Source organism: Cheilinus undulatus, linkage group 6 (genome assembly GCF_018320785.1).
Source record: "Cheilinus undulatus linkage group 6, ASM1832078v1, whole genome shotgun sequence".
Classification (NCBI taxonomy): Eukaryota; Metazoa; Chordata; class Actinopteri; order Labriformes; family Labridae; genus Cheilinus; species Cheilinus undulatus.
In genome coordinates this window covers 38,369,925-38,388,004 of record NC_054870.1, presented here as the reverse complement: position 1 = coordinate 38,388,004, position 18,080 = coordinate 38,369,925, and the positions used below count along the sequence as shown (strand labels likewise).

General features: G+C 39.8%; 1 protein-coding gene across 3 annotated transcripts in view; it reads left to right on the top strand.

Annotated features, from left to right (window-relative positions):
• zgc:171482 (zinc finger protein) overlaps nucleotides 1–17,796 on the top strand; it is a 109,820-nt gene extending 92,024 nt beyond the window's left edge. For 2 of the 3 annotated variants that reach the window (XM_041788911.1, XM_041788910.1), the window contains 2 exons: nucleotides 1,283–1,327; nucleotides 15,329–17,796. In XM_041788911.1, coding sequence (XP_041644845.1) covers nucleotides 1,283–1,327; nucleotides 15,329–15,350 — 67 coding nt within the window. In that variant the 3' untranslated portion in view covers nucleotides 15,351–17,796. The remainder of the gene's footprint in view (nucleotides 1–1,282; nucleotides 1,328–15,328) is intronic. The other variant, XM_041788912.1, reaches the window with a different exon arrangement.
• Nucleotides 17,797–18,080: the final 284 nt, after the last annotated feature.

Genomic DNA, 18,080 nt, shown 5'->3' with positions numbered 1-18,080 from the left:
CAGACAGAAACAGGATGTAGTTGAGGTAGAAAGGTGAAAGAGAAGGTGAACCAAATTTCTCCCCTAAAAATCTCCCTAAACTGAAGTGAAAGATGGAGTCAGAGAGATAAAAAGATATGGAGAGTACGTAGACCGCTGCAGGGCGTTACTACTTTCTGGATGGAGACGATAGATTGACAGGATCTCGACTGAAAGAGGGCAGTGAGACAGACGAGTGACAGCAGGAAGATTTACATGGAATGTACTGATGGCTGCACGCTGCATAGAAGGCAGGAAAGTATCTCATTCACCTTATCAGACAGGATTACAGGATGAAGGGTAATGAGACGAGCTTCAGTCTTATTTCAGAGCAGAGCAACTGACTCAGGATACTACATGCATACAACAATACTATCTTTGTTCATCTTAAATTTGATATTTGATCGTGTTAGAAGAACTGATGCTTTATTTCAATTAAATTAAAACATATCTACAATCAGAATTTCAGGCCAAACCTGCTGCAAGCAAAACAGAGCACAGCTGTGGTTGGGTGATCAAGAGAGATAGAGAGTTAAGAGAGTGAGCATTGTTGGGAACAAAGAGGTGAAGCAGAGAAATAAAGATTATTTCCTGATTGTTTCATGGGGGATTAAGGTCTTTAAAGCAAATAAGTCTGCACACACATCCACATCACCTCACGGGAAGTAGCTGGATTTTGTTTGTATGCAGTCAGAATCTTTCTGAGCCCCTCTGCTCTGCCCTCCGTCACATCTGCAGCTCTTATAACACATGACATCAGGCTGGTCTCAATCACATCTGTATTAATACAGATGTTGTACTGGGACACTTACTATGGGTGTCTCATTTTAAAGCCCAGACACCTTTTAGTGAAATTTGCAGACAGAAGAGCAGAGGAGAGAGACGATGTTAAGTTTTCATTATTTCTGTGTATGTGGACAGTTTGTATTTCAACCCACTGTCTAGTTATTGATGATCAGGAAAATAACACAATAAATAATACAAAGTACAAAACAATGCCACAATTCTAATTGTTCATGGGCAATAAATGAGAATTTTATAATGAATTTATTAATAACTTTTTTGAAAAGCCATAAATGTCTGCCTTTATATAATATAAACAGCAATTTAAGTGAGTTGGTGACTATTGTTGTACAAGCAGTGTATGTAGAGGATAGTAGTAAACACATTAAAAGGTGAGCTATTTCTATTTAATGAACTCTGATTTTGTGTGTTGATTATTCAAATGATAAATGGGCTTAAGCTTGTGCTTTTCTGATCTTAGGACAACTCAAAGCACCTTTAGCAGAGGAACAGCTGCCCAAACAAAGTAAGAACTACGCACTCTTATTGTGAAGGATTTGTTAAAAATAGCCAGTTTATCAGTAATTTATCAGAGGTACCAGTGAGTGTATGGAGTTAGGGTGTTTACGGCTGTGTCTCTGACCTTGTTTAGCTTCTTTTAATCATCATGGACTTAAAACAACCAAGTCATCAGTTAAAATGCACCTTTAAACAGATGTTTAAGTAATTATATCATGAATCCCTGCAGCTCTGGGCTCAGTACCAAACTGAGTTGATCCAGTGCAACACATAGATGGCAGACACTTTGCATAGTAGGCTAACTTGCTTTAAGTTGCTGTTATTACAGACATGAAACTTAGAGAGAACTCAAGCTTTACTTCACTGCAGTGCCTGGCACAAGCAGTGCAGATTCATTAAGTGATTTGCTCTTAACTATCAGAGAGAAACATGCTAATGGCAGGGCTCAAATTGAGCTGTTGTCTGCCACATATCATTCCATTATGCTCCTTTTATTTACCCACCGCCTAGACTGGTAGTTTGAGCCACAGTAGCATCATTTGTGCCTCTTGTGTGCCATCAGGCAGACAACACGAAGTCCCACTATCCCAGAATGAGATTTAAAAAAAAATCCCTGATTCACTCCATGTCACTACCCTGAACTATATAAAATAGACACTATACAGGAGGGATGCACGGTATTGGATTTTTTCCTGACACCAATATGCCAACATTTCCAAACTCTTTTTTAATCCTGTAGCAATACTGATATATACACACCTTTTTTTGTATTTTACAGAACCTCAGATGTTTCCTATGCAATAAGAGGAGGCCTAGTCAAGTGGAGCTGAGAGAAAAGCATGTAGCCCCCTATACAATCGTCTATACCTTATGGTACACCTGTATTTGATCAATATTTAAGGTTATATATGATATATCCTGCTGATAGATAAAGCTGATACATCTGCTGTTAATATCAGCAGAAAATTAATATCTGTCAATACCTGTGTATATCATGTCAACTATGAAGTATATCCCAATTTTAATACCCCCCTTTATGTTCAAAAGGATGTAGACTTACTATTTGTGTTTTAATGTGTTTTTCAATGTGTTTTAATTACATTTTTTTTGCTGTCTGAGCCCTTTCACAGAAGATTTTCTGTCACTTCTTGGATAAACAATAAAGTGAATTTACAACACATAGCATTTGAGCCAGTGATGGGGATTTTGCGAATATCCGTTTTATAGCAGAAATAATACAGGTGACAGTACTGATACTGGTTTGCCACCCACCTCTAGTATTAAATATTTGTTTTTACTAGTATCACATCTAAGTACTAATTATGATATTATGACAAACCCACAGGTCTAATGTCAACAATAAAAACATACTGCTGACAGTTTCTTTTAAGAATTATTTTTGAATTGTTTGGTGAGTTTTTGTGAGCTAAGTTTATGAGTTTAGGTGTCAGACCCCATGGTTCACCTCTTACAGAAACAGGTATCTACCTATCCTTTAGTTAAAACATGAATGAATTTCCTGCTTACTGAGGGATATCGAGCATGTATAATTGCCTCTTAATACAACTTAATGAAAATGGGAAAGCACTTGGTGACAATTGAGGCCATAACAGGGTTTTTTCTTGGCTCAAATTGAGGCAGAGGTGGTACCAACCTGATTATATGTATTCCAGCCTTTCTAGGGTGGTCCAGAGGCGTGCTTCACCAGAGAAAATTTTGTACATTTTAAAAGGAAAATACATCAATTTAGTACACTTTGAGAGTAGAATTAAGAGGCTTAATCTTTTAAAAATGTTTTTTCTCTTTATAAGTTTGTGCTTTGATTTTGAACGGTTTCCTGGTCTGACATGATGAAGGTTTTAATGATACTAGTGCTGTGCCAGAAAAAGCTGTTATTAACATCAAAAAGCTTTTTTAATCTTTCTCTAATGGAATTTCAATTTTATGTCAGTAATAACTGACTCATTGTCCACTTAAAGAAGTCATGTGACCTGCATGACAATCTCTGATTTAACTGGAACTAATTTCCACCAGAAAATTGTCTGTCACACCTTTATTTCATTTTACCTTTATTCCCTTATCTGTGCTGGGATTGTGTTTAAGGTCATTATTATATTATTTATTCACTATGATAAATGATCTATAATAATATGTAATGTAACTTCTGGGTTAAGTTCACATTCCACAGGGATCAACATTCTGTTTATTCTTCTTTGCTTAATATATATTTTTGATAAATAAAATAAATGGTACTGAGAAATTTAGTGGCGTTACAGCTTCTGCCTGGAGGAGTTATGAAATATCTAACAAATACATACAGTCAGTGACCGTTAAGTTCGGCTGTTGCTTCACATCGTTTATCTGACCTCCTCTCTGCCTCAGTGGACGGGTCTGTGCGCACAACCAGTTTTGATCATGTTTTAAATCTGCCAGTTATCTATACTGATCCATATTTCCTGTTCAGTGAAACATCTGATTGACGCTCAGTCTTAGTAATGACACACCAGGGTTTAATCATTTTAATGAAAGGACATTACCGATATATAAACGTATGCTGACCAGCCCGTGCACATGACAGAAACAGTGGAACTGCACTGTCTCCTCTAATTTGTGTGTCTTGGGCTCACTCACACACAGGGCGCAGCGTTCCTCTGCGCACTATTCAGTGTATGCGTCTGCCGCAGCGTTCATCCCTGCTGTGTTCATCCAATGCATTCCACTGTCGTGAAGGAAATTTTAGGAAACTCACTGTTCTTTGTGTCTTCTTTGGCAGTTTTGGCAGCAACTCCTGGGCCCAGCGCCACCCAACTGGTGTAATACCATAATTTCAGTTATGGATGTCATCCACCTGCTGTAATGCTTATCAGAAAATACAGTTTTATGACGTCAGAGCTTTGGGAGCTGGAGGCGGCACGAAATTTGCTGGAGGCGGCTGCCTCATAATTTAAAGTGTAAGTGAACCCCAAGCTCAAAGTTAACTCCGCCCACTTCAGAAATTAAAAAAATACATAGAAAGTGAGCAGTTTGGTGCTGAGAGGAGGGAGGGGAAAAGGACAGGGGTTTTTGATGAGGCGGGAGTGAGAATGACATCCCCTTGCCACAGAGTGACACAGACAGAGTCCCACAGTACTGCTGCCTCACAGCAGTCTTTAGAGGTGGAGGATTTTTTTTCCCTCCAGAGTCCCCTGAAGCAGGCTGTAGTGTGGTGGTGGAGCGTGGTGGTTCTGAGCACTACGTGTTCAGTCTGTTGGCTCCGAAGCAGTGCAGGTGCAAGCAAGAGAGGATGGGAGTGGTCTCTGAATTGGAAAGTCAGTTAGAGGCGGTAACATTCTACTTTTTATATAGAGTTTGTGACGCAGAAACCTACCGATGGTAGTTAAGCCCTGCCTTTCAGGAAAGATTTTTCAAAGCAGATGTCCGTTTGAGCTAATTAAAAGCCGTAAAATGCAGATTTTTATCAGTTTGTTGCAAACGTCAGAAATAACACCAGCATTGATTTATCACGACTGCCATTAGCCTTTTAATTTTGCCCATGACTTATTTATTTTGAGGCCATTGCCATTGTTTTCTGTGTCTTTGAATGTTTCCTATGTGTATGAACTTTTATTTTATTTCTATTGTGAGTGAAATTGTTTGTATGGTACTGCTGGCTGTGAAGCAAATTGCCCCACGGGGATAATAAAAATATCCTTGATCCTTGATCCTTGATGTGTTTTACCATAGTTCAGTCAGATACTTCAGTGTACAGCTGAAAAGAACATTAATGTGTTCACTACTTCTTTAATATGCAGGAAAAACCCTGCATAACAAGTCCATGACTGCAGCATTTTCATATGTAGTTTTCAGCTTTTTCTTTTAATATCACTGTTGCTTCTATGTCTAACCAAGTTTTAGTTACAAGTTTGTTTTCCATAGCTCCAGTGCTATGGATTGTGTGTAATTCCCTCCAGCAGCATTTGCTGGATTGCAGGCAGTGTGCATGAAGTGTGAAAAAGTCCATGAGAGAGCCCTCAAAGCACGAGCGATTTTACAGTGCGACAGCCCTGAGCCCTCACAGACTTACTGCAGGCACGCGCGCTGAATTCTGTTAAGTCTGTTAGAGTGAACACTGGTACTGGAAAATGAGTCTTGCCAGCTCTGTTGCACTGCTGTAGCACTGTATCGATCCTCCGGGAAACATAGAACATGGCCGAAGGTTCCACCTCATCGACCTCACTTCCTCTCCCTTCACCCAGTCACTCAGGTGAAACCCAATACGGGTACTGGACTGTGCGGTAGAGACCACTTTAGGCAAAGTCTCTCACTTATACACACAACCCATTCCCGCTTCAGTGTGTGTTACATTTTTGCCTTAAATCAGAGCAGAACAGGGGTATGATAGCAAATAATGTTGCTGTCACACTTCATTGTGCAGCAAAGTGTGTAAAGTGTCACTTTTTCTGCTGACACATGCGCGCACACCAAGGCTGCAGAACAAATATGAGCCAAGACAACCTTTAAGTTTAGAAAGAAGAGGACATAAGGGCCTATGAATGAGGGCTTAGTGTGTGTGAGTGTTCACCCATCAGCATTGGTTTATTTTTGCAGCACATGGAATAAGTACTGATGTTTTTTAAAGTCTGCTTCCTTTAGAATAAGCTGTCTGATTATGGAGTGTTCAGCAGCACAGATGTGTTTTCTCTATTTGTTTATAGCTGTGTGTACATGAAGGAAAGTGTGCGACTACTTATGAAAACAGGCTATTGAGATCGTGCATGCATATCTCTGGGCTGTTTACAGGGCGGACAAGGCTTTGCTTAAGTGACGAGAGATCTTCAACCCTAACTTTCAGAGAGTTTGTGCGTCTATTCGTGTGAATGTATCTCTGTGGGTTGTGTGTGTGTGTTCTTTCACACCCAGGATGAGCTTTGGCTTGTGTAAGGAGCTTTTTGGAGGAGACGAAAGCATGGCTGACAGCGGCAGAGGATTAGCTCTCACCGCAGAAACATCCGTGAAAAGTGTGTATGTGTATCTGCATCTATATGTGTGCATTTGTGTATGCCTGTGTTTGGCATTAGGAATGTGTCATCAGGGAAAAAAAGACAACAAATTTCTCCATTCTTTAAACAGTTGGATGTACCTCTCTGCCAGCTCTTCTTATCTGCAGCATGCATCTGCTCCATGCACGGTCAGCTGCAGGTCATTTGAAACGCTGCAGACTCCACCCGGTCGCTCCAGTCTGGCTGATGTAATTGGGGCTGTATGGGATGATAAGAGCAGAGATATAACTACAGAAACCCAGTGGAACATTTCCTGTTTATAAAATGTTGAAATTAAAACAGTGCGCTTAGCTGGCTAGCAGACAAGTGGGCAGCAGAAACAAAAACTAAAAAAACAGCGGAACTTTTAATCCTCTTGTTGGTTTCCGACTCAAGTTTTCTCAAAAATAATGGCTGGTTTAAAAAAAAGTAAAATTAATAATGAACATAAGGCCGTCAGCAGAGATGAATTGGTTATTCAAAGCCTACAGCTGTAAAATCTGGCAGGCGTTCTGATGAAGGCAGGCTGTTCCCCACGGTGACTGTATGCCTGCCTTCATACAGCAATTTTTTAATCAAATTTTAAGAGTTATATATTTTCAGGGAGAATTCAAAGGCCACATCTATGTAACAGTCTATAATCAGACAAACTTTATCTTCTCTTCAAGCAAGTTTAATGTGCCAGTGGAGGCATCAACTATTTAATTAAAAGTTTTTTTAATTTTTAATTCTGTAATGTTATCTGTAACCTTTCAGGGGACTTTCTTTAAGTTTTGTTTCCATGGAAGCAAGCAGCAGTATAATACACCAACAAGCTGATGTGTGATGTTGTGACAGCTTGTGGTGTAATGGATCAGAGCGATCATGATCTATACAGAACAGCCCCTGCAGTTTAGCATCCACGTTAAAGGGAATCAATGAAAGTTTGAACGTCGTGGTGTGAAATACAGTTCAAATGTTGCTAAATCTTGGTTCAGAATTGCAGGGGGAAAAACAACAGGAGAAATAGTTGCTTTTTTACTCTGAAGAGATATGGCTACAGGCATAGAAACTGGGGATTATCTGGACTTTGGACAATTTTGTCTGTTTTTGGGTGGGTCACAAAAGTACTTTAATGAAAAAAATCCAGCTTCTTAATACATGCAATCCAGCTTTGTATATAACTGAAATTTCCATCAATCCATCCATTTTCTACACCACTCTATCCTGTTCAGAGGGCTGGAGCTTGTTCCAGCTGTCACTGGGCAAGAGGCAGGGTACATCCTGGATTGGACTGGTCACCAGTCGCAGGGCTGACATATAGAGACAAAGTCTAAAAATTAAGGAAATACTTGGACAACAGTCAAAATTCAGAACAAATTGTTCAACACAGGATCACAGCGTGAGTGGGGAAATGATTCGAAGATGCTTTGCACAGTGTGTCTGACATTAGCAGTGCTCACATCACCAGCCTTAGATCCTCCTTGCAGGTTAACATGGTTACTCTTTTGCTTTAGTCAACTGTTTATAAAAGAGAAAAACCTGAAAAAAGCCACAAGACAAGATTATCCCAGTTTTCAAGATCAAAACAGCGCTCTCCGCCTGAGGAGCTGTTGGTGCTATCTGTTCAGTGTCCTTTATTGATATTCACATTGTAGTGCACTATTACAGTATACAGCAGAAGTCGTGAACTGCAGCTACACTGGCAATTGGAGGCTTCATTACAGTTTAGATCAGGGGTGTCAAACTTGTTTTGGGTTGGGGGCCGGATTTGCTCCAATAAGACGTTCTGCAGCCTAGGCAATTTTTTGGCAACATATAAATATATATATCTGTACACACACAAGTATATAGATTGTATAGATTATATAGATTACTTGCAAGTAATCTAAACAGGTCAGACAGGACTGGACTCAGGAGAGAGCAAAGTGCAGCTGTGCACGGTGGTTACATTCTTAATCTTTAAAAGAAAAAAAAAAAAATTGACAAAAAAATCCTTCTCCTTCAGTCTTGAAAAAAAAAACATGGCGTCTGTATCAGCCTCTTTTATTGGACCGTGTGTTTGCCAGGCTGAGGTGATGAAGCAGCTGGGCTGCTGTGTGAGGGTTCGATGTACCATATTTACAGTAACTCATTTATTCCATCGTATGATGATCTTTCTTAGCTATAATTATAGATAGATCTTGAAAAATGAATGAAAATTTGTTTTTAAAACACCTAAGTTAGTAAATATTGAAAATGAATATATATTTTTTAAATATCTTTTTCTCCAAATGTCTTGCGGGCTGGATGACACCTGCTGGAGGGCCTGAAGTGGCCCACGGCAAGTTTGACAACCCCGGTTTAGACAGAAAATTTAAAGATTAGGGTTACAGACTAGTTTTTCTAATGCCAACTACCAAGGGATCTGCCTTTAAACGATTAGCTGACTGATCACACACATTCATATCTAAAATATCCCCATAAAATAAGATTGGAGGACACTGAAGCCAAAAAATGCAAGCAAAATCAGATAACTTGATAAATGACAGTTACAAAGGGGTTTGGGTGACAAGACTGAGATTAAAGATAGTTTGACAAGACAGATTCAGAAAAATTAAATTTTGTTTTTTATTATATACATGAAAAATAAAAAAGAATGAATGGAAGCAAATAAAGGATGCACTGATACCAGTGTCAGGTATTGGTGTCACTACAACTGAAGTAAGCGTACTCATACAAATAAAACATTGACAACACTGTATTTGATATCCTTTTACGGCTTGATGTTAGCCTCTCATTATTTGACAATATGGCTTAAAACATAAATATTTTTGCTCTTTATGATAATGGTTTTATATTGTGGTGTTACAAGTGTAGTATTAATGTGTTATTACTGTATTTAAATAACCTTGCAGAGCAGATAGGTGTGCCAGTCTGCAATCAGACTCAAGATTCAATCTACACTGTTTGCACCGCGCTGAACATGGTTTGGACCAATCAGCATCATTTGAGGAGAATGGGGCGGTAGTTACGGGCAGGGTTGAGTTGTTCTGAAAGCTGATAGCAATGGCTGCTGCTAGTGTGTAGCAATTAGCTCGGATGTAGTGGCAGTTTCATCAGAAATGCACCACATTTCTTCATGAATTGAAGAGTAAAATACCACCAGGAAGGCTATTTATGATTAGAAAAGGTGTTTTCGCTCTTCTGACAACCAGCTTTGGCATGAGTTTGAGAGCTACAGGGTGGGGGAGGAGGTTGCAGTGTGAGTTGAAATGATTGCTGATGGAGCGATTAGCTTGGATGTAATCACGCTGGCAGTTTCATCATAATTTGACCAAATTTCTCCACGAAAACAAGAGCAGAGAGCCACACCAAAAGCTTTACAAGATGGAAACGATGTTTTTGCTCTTCTCCCAACCTGCTTCAGCATGGGTTTGCAATTGTTATGGGGTGGGTTAAGTTCTACGGTAAGCTGGTGTATACAATAGATGCTACTGCTAAAGGGAAAAGTAGTAGAAAAGTGGCAGTTTTCTCAGAAGTTTGCCACATTTCTTTATTTAAAGAAATCACCTTAAGATTTCTTGGCGGAGAAGATGTTTTTGGTCTTCTCCTGATTCACACCATGCTCCTTTGTTTATGCACTACAGCAGTTTGCCTTCAAACTGACTTACTTTTGGAGTTGCGCATGTGTACAACCTAATCCTGTCTAGTCACCATTATGCCTCGTGTGTAAACTACAACAAAACCAATGTTTAAGCTGTTGATTTCAGTGTTGCAAAAGTCCATTCTGTGGCAGTAATTTTACCAGTGAGTGTGTTGATACTGGTTTACTGTTTGCCACTAATTTGAGGAGGTAGGAAAGCCAAAGTGATGTCTGCAGATTGGTGATGCGATTAACTGTGTTATCATTTATTTATGCTGGTTCAAGGGTATCAGTGAATATACTCAAATGTTTTGAGGATGTGTTACTGCTTTAACCAAATATTTATTATCACAATCAACAGTGGTCCCAGCTGTAAAGGAGAATTTAAAAAATGAGCCTCACTGGGCTTTAAAACATTTATGCAGTTCAATAGCATTTTGTGTATTTGTCACCATTAATGCCAATAATAGGAGCTTAACTGCGTGCTGATTTATCCGTCAGGCTCTATTATGTAGATCCTTCTCTTTCTGGTTAAACAGTGTCCCTGTTAGAAATACCCAGCAGTCTGAACCATTAAAAAGTGCTGTTACAGAGCTCATAGACGCATTAGATAATGTCCTCCAGGCTCTGGTGGCTTTTACACAGCCTGGAAAGTTTTTGCTCAAGTATACATGCATTAGAATAAAAAAGAGAATAAAACAGACAGAAGCACTAATTAGCCCCTTAGAGTCCACGAGAGGGAAAACAAAGCAACCAGTAAAGTGCAGTTTTGTTGATGGGAACTGTCAGCAGGGTTGTAATCCAAACCGATGAAGCTGCATCGCTGTAACTACCCGTATAATGTCATCATGTTCACATCGCTCACTACTTTTGTATGTCCTTTGCTTGCTGTGCGCTTTTTTAGTTACACAATTCTGACCTCTGGCCTGCTTCTATGTGCAGTGAGGATGTGTGAGTGTGTGTGATGTTGACGCTGATTTTTACGCTAGCCCCAAGGGTACAGTGGCGAGGTCGGGGACAATCCATTTAGCCTACTCACCCTGGTAATTATTCAGCATCAGTATCACAGAGGACACACACAAAGTGCCAAGCAAACTAATGCACATTCAAGAGGCAGGGGCACAGCGAGCGAGGGAGGGTGGCAACCAGTGTGAGAGATTACAGTGCTTAGTGTAAAGTAACTCCAAATGCAAATGGTCGTGCTATCGACCTGCTAATAGCGCAGGCTCGCTGCATGTATACATGTTTGTGTGTCAGGCTCTGAGTATATGTGTTTCCCCCTCGCTTGAGGCAAGGTGAAGGGTTAATTCAGGACTGTCGCTGCTGAGCTCTGCTCTCTCACACATGCAAACCCAGACCTTAGGCTCTCCTCATTTCCCCCTGCAGGCTCTCATCCTCGCCTTACCTCACACCTTTGCCTTAACTCACACTAACATGTTCTATGTTTACACATACACGCACACATCCGGCTCCAAGCATCACTGTCTGTGCTGTTAATAAGGTCAGGGCGGTAGGGGGGAGGGGGGTCATGCCTGAATCATGACTCACAGCTCCCTTGGCAACCATCACAGACTGCGTTTACCTGGCGCACACCCACACACACAGTGCCAAGGTGACCTTCGCATCCTCACAAACAGAAACCTCAGACAGAGAGGCAAATGAAATCTCTATAACCTCCCTCACACACGTCCTCATGTCTCTAGCATCCCTCATGTATGACCCTGGAAAGGATTATTGGATTACTCCATTAACAGGCCCCTTCACTCACACACCATGACCTGTTTCTGGAACCCATCCTCTGCCTCACCTTGTGCTTCACTGCACTTTTCTTACCTTCGATATTTCACCTTGTATCTGCTTTTTCAGACACTGACACCAAACTGGTAACAGTACCAATAAAAGTGTTTTTAAAAATACTTAGGACTGATTTAGTGCATGCAGTGTTGATATGTGACTGTGCAGGAAAAAGATATCCAAACTCATACCAGCAAAAGAAAATTATACACATTATGTTACCTGGGAACTACTGTAAACAAATTAGTAGGCCTGTAGTCAATCAAAGGAAAACTTGTTCGACTGAGATCACAGCCACGCACAGATCAAATAATTGGTTGTTGGGGTGTTAAAAACAACTGCATATCTTGGAGTTAAGATGTTTGGAGTTGCATAATTTACCATCCAATTAAACATTAAATATTAATATTATTAGTCAAAAGTGAAATAAATACAGTCTGTAAACTAACTTCACACTGTTACGGTAAACTACATCACACTACAGTGATGCAAAGCTGGTTAACAGAATGTGGCTATCAGAAGCAGGAAAACAGGAGGTGGTGCCATGCACTCACGATGTCAGTGGAACCCAGGACTAAGTGTCGACTGGCCACTACTCATGTGACATCTAGCCAATCAGACTGTGTTATATACAAGACATTTGGTGAGAGTGTAGAGGGTAAAAATAAAGCCAGAGGTGAAGGCACACTTTCCAGTGGAACTAAAGTAGTGCACTTTATGATTCATTAAATGTTTGATTATCTGTAAAATAAAATCCCAACACCGATAATGGGCCAAATGTCAAATATCAAGCTCAATAACTGGTCAGGCCAATAATTTGTCTACCCCTAGTGCTTATATCTGGAAAAATAAATGCATAAGATTCAGATGTTGTAAAATCATTGAGTAGGCATATTTAATAATTTTATTTTGATTATATTTTTGCTCTAGTCAATCACCTACAAAGCATTAACTGCCTGCATATCAAAATAACTTCAAACATCCCTCTTTGTTGCACAATTTACAACTAAAATAATACATCATTTCCTTCAAAGACATAAACACTGTCTGGAAGGGATTTGTGAAATCACAAAGAAAAATCAACAAGCCACCATCATTTCTGTATTTCTGATCAGCTATCTGCAAAGTCAGCCACTCTTTCTTTTCTAATGTTGAACTTTTGAAAAATACTTTGTGAATTCACAGTCTCTTTTCAAGTTAAGTAAATGTCCCCAGAGGACTGATAAATCCTGAAATGGGGAAGTGAGTGACGTTAAAGAGTGTTTAACAGAGTGTCACAGGTAATCCAACACCAATTAAGCCATGACACCTGTTCTGTGACAAAAAGTTGGCAAGTCAATTAAATCTTCTTAAGGTGTTTTTAAGTTCTGGGAATTAAGAAAATATATACTAAAAAATATTTAATGATGATTTAAAAAGTGATTCTATTTTATCAGTCATACGTTTCTTTTATGTTTCATTGTAAATGACATCCTGCAGCCCACTAACAGTAACTCACCAACAGGCCCACACTGTGGGAAGCCCTGCATATTTAAGCTAAGTATAATAAAGGGACAAAATACTAGCATAGATATTTATTGTCAAAAAACATAAAAACAATCAAAGAATGAATAAAACTTGCATGCCCAGTCAATAAACTGAGTCATCATTTGGCTCCACTGGGAGTTACAGGATTGGAAGTCAAATTGGTGAGGAAGAAAGTGACAGTGTAAAAACAGAGGAAGTATTCAGTGGGATCATGCTGACCTGCAGTGTGAATACATTTTAAGATTTTGCATGATTATAGGCACCTCAGCACATTCTTTAATTATTCAGATCTCATGATGTATCGTTACTGTCTTTCAAGATCGCACAATCACTATACTGTGATGTAAGCATTATCCTGGGCCACATACCCCATCTCCTATTCCTCATCCTATCCTGTTGTATTGTGAGTTACCCTGAGATTGACTGATTGGTTAATTGATTGATATCTTTATTTTGATCATGTAAATGACAACTTAACAACAGTTCTAAAAAATCACTATGATTCCCAGTGTACAAATGATTTCTATTTAGCTGTTGGGCAGGCTTCTTTCTAGCTCGCTCTCTCCCCTCCCCTGAATTGACTTGCTTTCCCTCTGACTCATCTTTTTGCCCCATTCTGTTTCCTCTCTGCCCCTCTCCTGTTTGTGCCCTCCCCGCCCTTTTCACTGCTACCTGTTCCCTCCCAAAGAAGACTACAGGCAACCAGAGTCTCGTCCTTCCTTTCCTCAGAGACTCCAAAGTGCCTGATGAGTCCTGACAGAGCAGACAGGGTGTAGAGGCCACTGCTTTAACAGCCATTACCGGGATAGGTGCTGACAGCTAGGGTGCCTATGCTTCCCGCTCTCTCTCTCTCTCCCTTCCTCTCTCAATGTCTCTCTCTCTTTATGGTTCAGTGTGTGTGATGGGCAATTCTCCTATTAGGAAACTCTGGAGGAGCTTTTTAACCAGGACTGAGATGAAAACGGTGGAATTTGTTGTGCTGTTTTGGGGACGACTTTTGTTTCAGGCTCATGCCGTTGGCCCCAAACAGAGACAAACATCTTATTTCTCTCTTTACGTTTGTCTGTTTCTATTTGTCTCTCTGAACAAAAGGTAAAAACAGACAAGATAAGGTCACACTGAGGCACAAAAAAAAGCGTTTTAGAGCCGTATCACGAAACAAAGTTAAGCTGGCAAGAGGAACAATTACACCAAAAGCTGCAGATGAAAGACGTATTGAATTACTTGTGCATTATTGTTGAGATTTCTGTTGTGACATTCAGCCAATTGAATTACTGAGAGCAACTCTGAATGCTAATGTGGGATTGTTGTTTCAGTCATTCACTGCAGAGATCAGAGGCAGTATCATTTAACAATTATCTGCCTTTAAATCCTGAATATGTTTCCCTAAAAAAATGCTTACTCAATTAGGTGAATGCTGCTTTGCATGAGCTTCAACACAACTTATCTCTTTGTTTTAATTAAATGTGGCACTTTTGCCTCTGGAGTTGCTTTGTTTCATGGTGATAAAGCCGCAAAATGCAGCCGCAGCGCCTGTCATCTTGAAAAACAATCAGCCGCCACAGATAAAGACCAAATCCACAGTAATTATTGCACCTTAAACATGAGGGTGTATGCTCCTATTTTTCTGCTTTGTTTTAATTTGGGGAACGGCCAGATAGCAGGCGTAATAGACGACTGTAATTATGAGAAGATGGTGGAACGGGATTATTGCTTAATGCTTCATGTACAGTGGAGCTGTCATTCCCGGTAAAAGGAAATTCTTTATAATGCAGCAGCGGGATAAAAGCATTGCAGGGTTACTGTTTCATCTCTGCACATTTGTCTTGATGCATTACCAATGAAGACTTTATTTATTTGCCATCTTCACTGTATTAAGACTGGCATGCGACACAGAGTTACAGGTAAATGAGATTACCTCCCAGGGACAGAGAATAGCAGAAACAGAATATCTTTCCCCCGTGGGTTCGTCGTTCCCTGTGGTTAAAGAGTGCTGTCTTGTCGGATCTGTCTGTGTCAGAGAAAAAACACAACTAACAAATTCTTTCCTGTGTTTTGTTTTCAGCCTGAAGCAACACCAGCAGTAAGCTACGGAGACAGGCCGCTGTGGAAAGACGAGGAGAAGAAGACACAAATTATTGGAATAAACAACATCGGGAAAAAAGAGGACTCGTGTCACAGATTGAAGCTTGTGAGAAAGTAGTGCAAAGAAACTTCGACGTGCGTGTGTCAAAGTGTGTGTTTGTGTGCGGGTGTCATGGGCACCCGTGCATACATCTGCAGTATGCATGTGTGGGTCATACTGAGTGTGTTTACTTCTATCTTTGATCTAAAAATATATCTCTGAGATTTATTCAGCACCTAAGTGTTTGATATAAGTTCTCGACACTGACAGTTGCAGAAGACTTGCGGCTGCACATTGCCATAAACTCCCGTGTGAACCACAATCCTAAAATTGAACTGATGTCAGTGCGTTGCCCAGAGTGGTAATAACCGTTACAATGATAGTCATAGAAGCAGTAGTAATAACTCTGTAACAAGCTGTCCCCCAAGTGCTCTGAAAGTGATCCAAGCCTGAACACAGTCTTCTGTTTACATGCACACTATACAGACAGTGAGGCAGACAGTGGCACATGCCTGGCTCACTTTCAGACCACTTGGGACCTACTCAGGCCCAGACTTTCAAATCCAAGGAAAAGAAAACTCCCGACAACCTCAGCCATTACAGACTGCATGAATTTCCATAACTTTAAAAGAGTAATTTTTGATTTGAATCTTGTGTTGTCTATAAATGTAGTGGATCGGTGTCACTTTTGTTCAAATGGTGTCATTTTGAAGCCCATCTTTTCGTATATTTCACACTATCAAAACGTAGAAATGAGTCATTGGAGAAAAAGCAGCACAAAGACTTCAAAACTCCTGCATTGTACTAAAGATTTGTGCAACTTTGTGAACCATTTACTGTTGAAAACATTCCCATAGCACTGAATATTGATGTCAGATGCAGTCAAAGGTGACAAAAATTCTCTTCTTTGTGGAGACGGGCAACTTGTAGATAATAGTTTTTTATTTTTCTGTTGCTATAGCCAGAGAAAAAAACACTTCCTCAACCATGTAGCAGCAAATGTAAAATACAACTGGGATGTAATCTGATGCATGAAAAGATGTAAGACGTTGCATTCACTTGCCTTTTTAAAACCTATTGCTTGCGCGTTTTGGCAATAGCGCTGCTTTCTAGTGATAGCTTCGTAATGCATTACTGCACATGCCTGCACCTGAACAAAGAGGTCACCTTTTAGTACTGAACTGGCTTCTTTTCAACATTTATTGTTTCCATCCATACAGACGCTTTTGATACTTTGAATTTAGAACTATGTAACACTCCTGGTTTCGTCTCTGGATTGTCTGTAAAGTAAGTTTCAAGAAGGGTTTGTAGCATCAAAACATGAGCAAAAAGAAGACACGCTCCACTTTCAATGGTACTGAGCAGCATTTCTCTTAAAGGATGGGACTAAAAACACAGCACTTGCAGTTTAGCTATCTGTTCTATATTTTTTCAAACTTGATTGTGTCTGTTCTTTTTTTTGTTTCCTGGGAAGAGAGTGAACCACAAATGACCTGCCTATATTTATTTTCATCTACAGACATATGGATGAGTTAGAATTTATGCAATCATACTGTAATAATTACAAGCATACATTGTGGGTTTGAAGTGAAATAGTTTTAAAAAGCAAAAAAAGGTGTTTTATGTGTAAATAAGCGGTAGCTGCAGGTGATATTTGTGTTTTAAAAGTACAAGAGTTTTGTATTTATAGTGTTTATCTGCACTGAATTACAGGGTGATAAGGGAAATGTGTTTCTTATTGATATTATTGAAATATATTAATATGCTGACATTGAAATAAAATGTCTATTGGTAGGTCATGTTTTGTACGGATAACCATCTATGATGATGGACCAAAATCTAACACACGGAGGGTGATCAGACTCACAGAGAGGGATTTTGACAACAGCTGTTTCCATGAGGATGACCATGAACAACAAAAAGACTGTCCCCTTGAAGAACCATCGGATACCTTGTTTGTCTGAGGATTCATTAAACAGTGAAAAGGACGATGCAGGACTACAAACTGTTGGACAAACTGCCGTCTAAAGTGACCAACCCTCTGTTGTCAGTGATGCCGTAAGCAAAACAAAAACAAGAAGTCATTAGGCTTTTTTTCGCTGTGCATCATGACTATCTGGATGACTATTTACACGTTCTCCAGCACTGGTGTATTCACAATAGAAGCAGTGTCTGTGTGTGCTGATATCACAGTCCTGTGCAGAGGATGACTGTGCTGTGAGTCACATATTTTAGCAGATGTTACATAATATATGACAGAGATGTTATCTATGGGTAGGAATCGTGTGATATGATGCTTGCGGGTGGGTGTCTGTGTATGTGAAGCTGTCAACTGCGCTGGCAGTGGGAGACTCGCTGTGAGCTGTGTACTGTGAGCACATTTGTAAACACACCTGATGAAGAATACAAGGAACAAGACAACTATATCTATTTTCTCTTGCAAAATACAGACCTGTGTTTTTCTTTCTTTGCTTGTTTACACCACCTTCACATAACTGTGAGTGAAATTTGCTTGTACTGGCAGCGACAATCTGTTACCACACAAGCACAACCTAGAGTTTTAATACCACCCACACAAGGAGATTTAAATAATTAAGCATAATAATTAATCTCTATTAACTGGTAGTCTCTCCATCATGTTCTCTTGCTATTCACTTCCCAAACCTGCCCTTATTCATGTGTACTTCTTTAC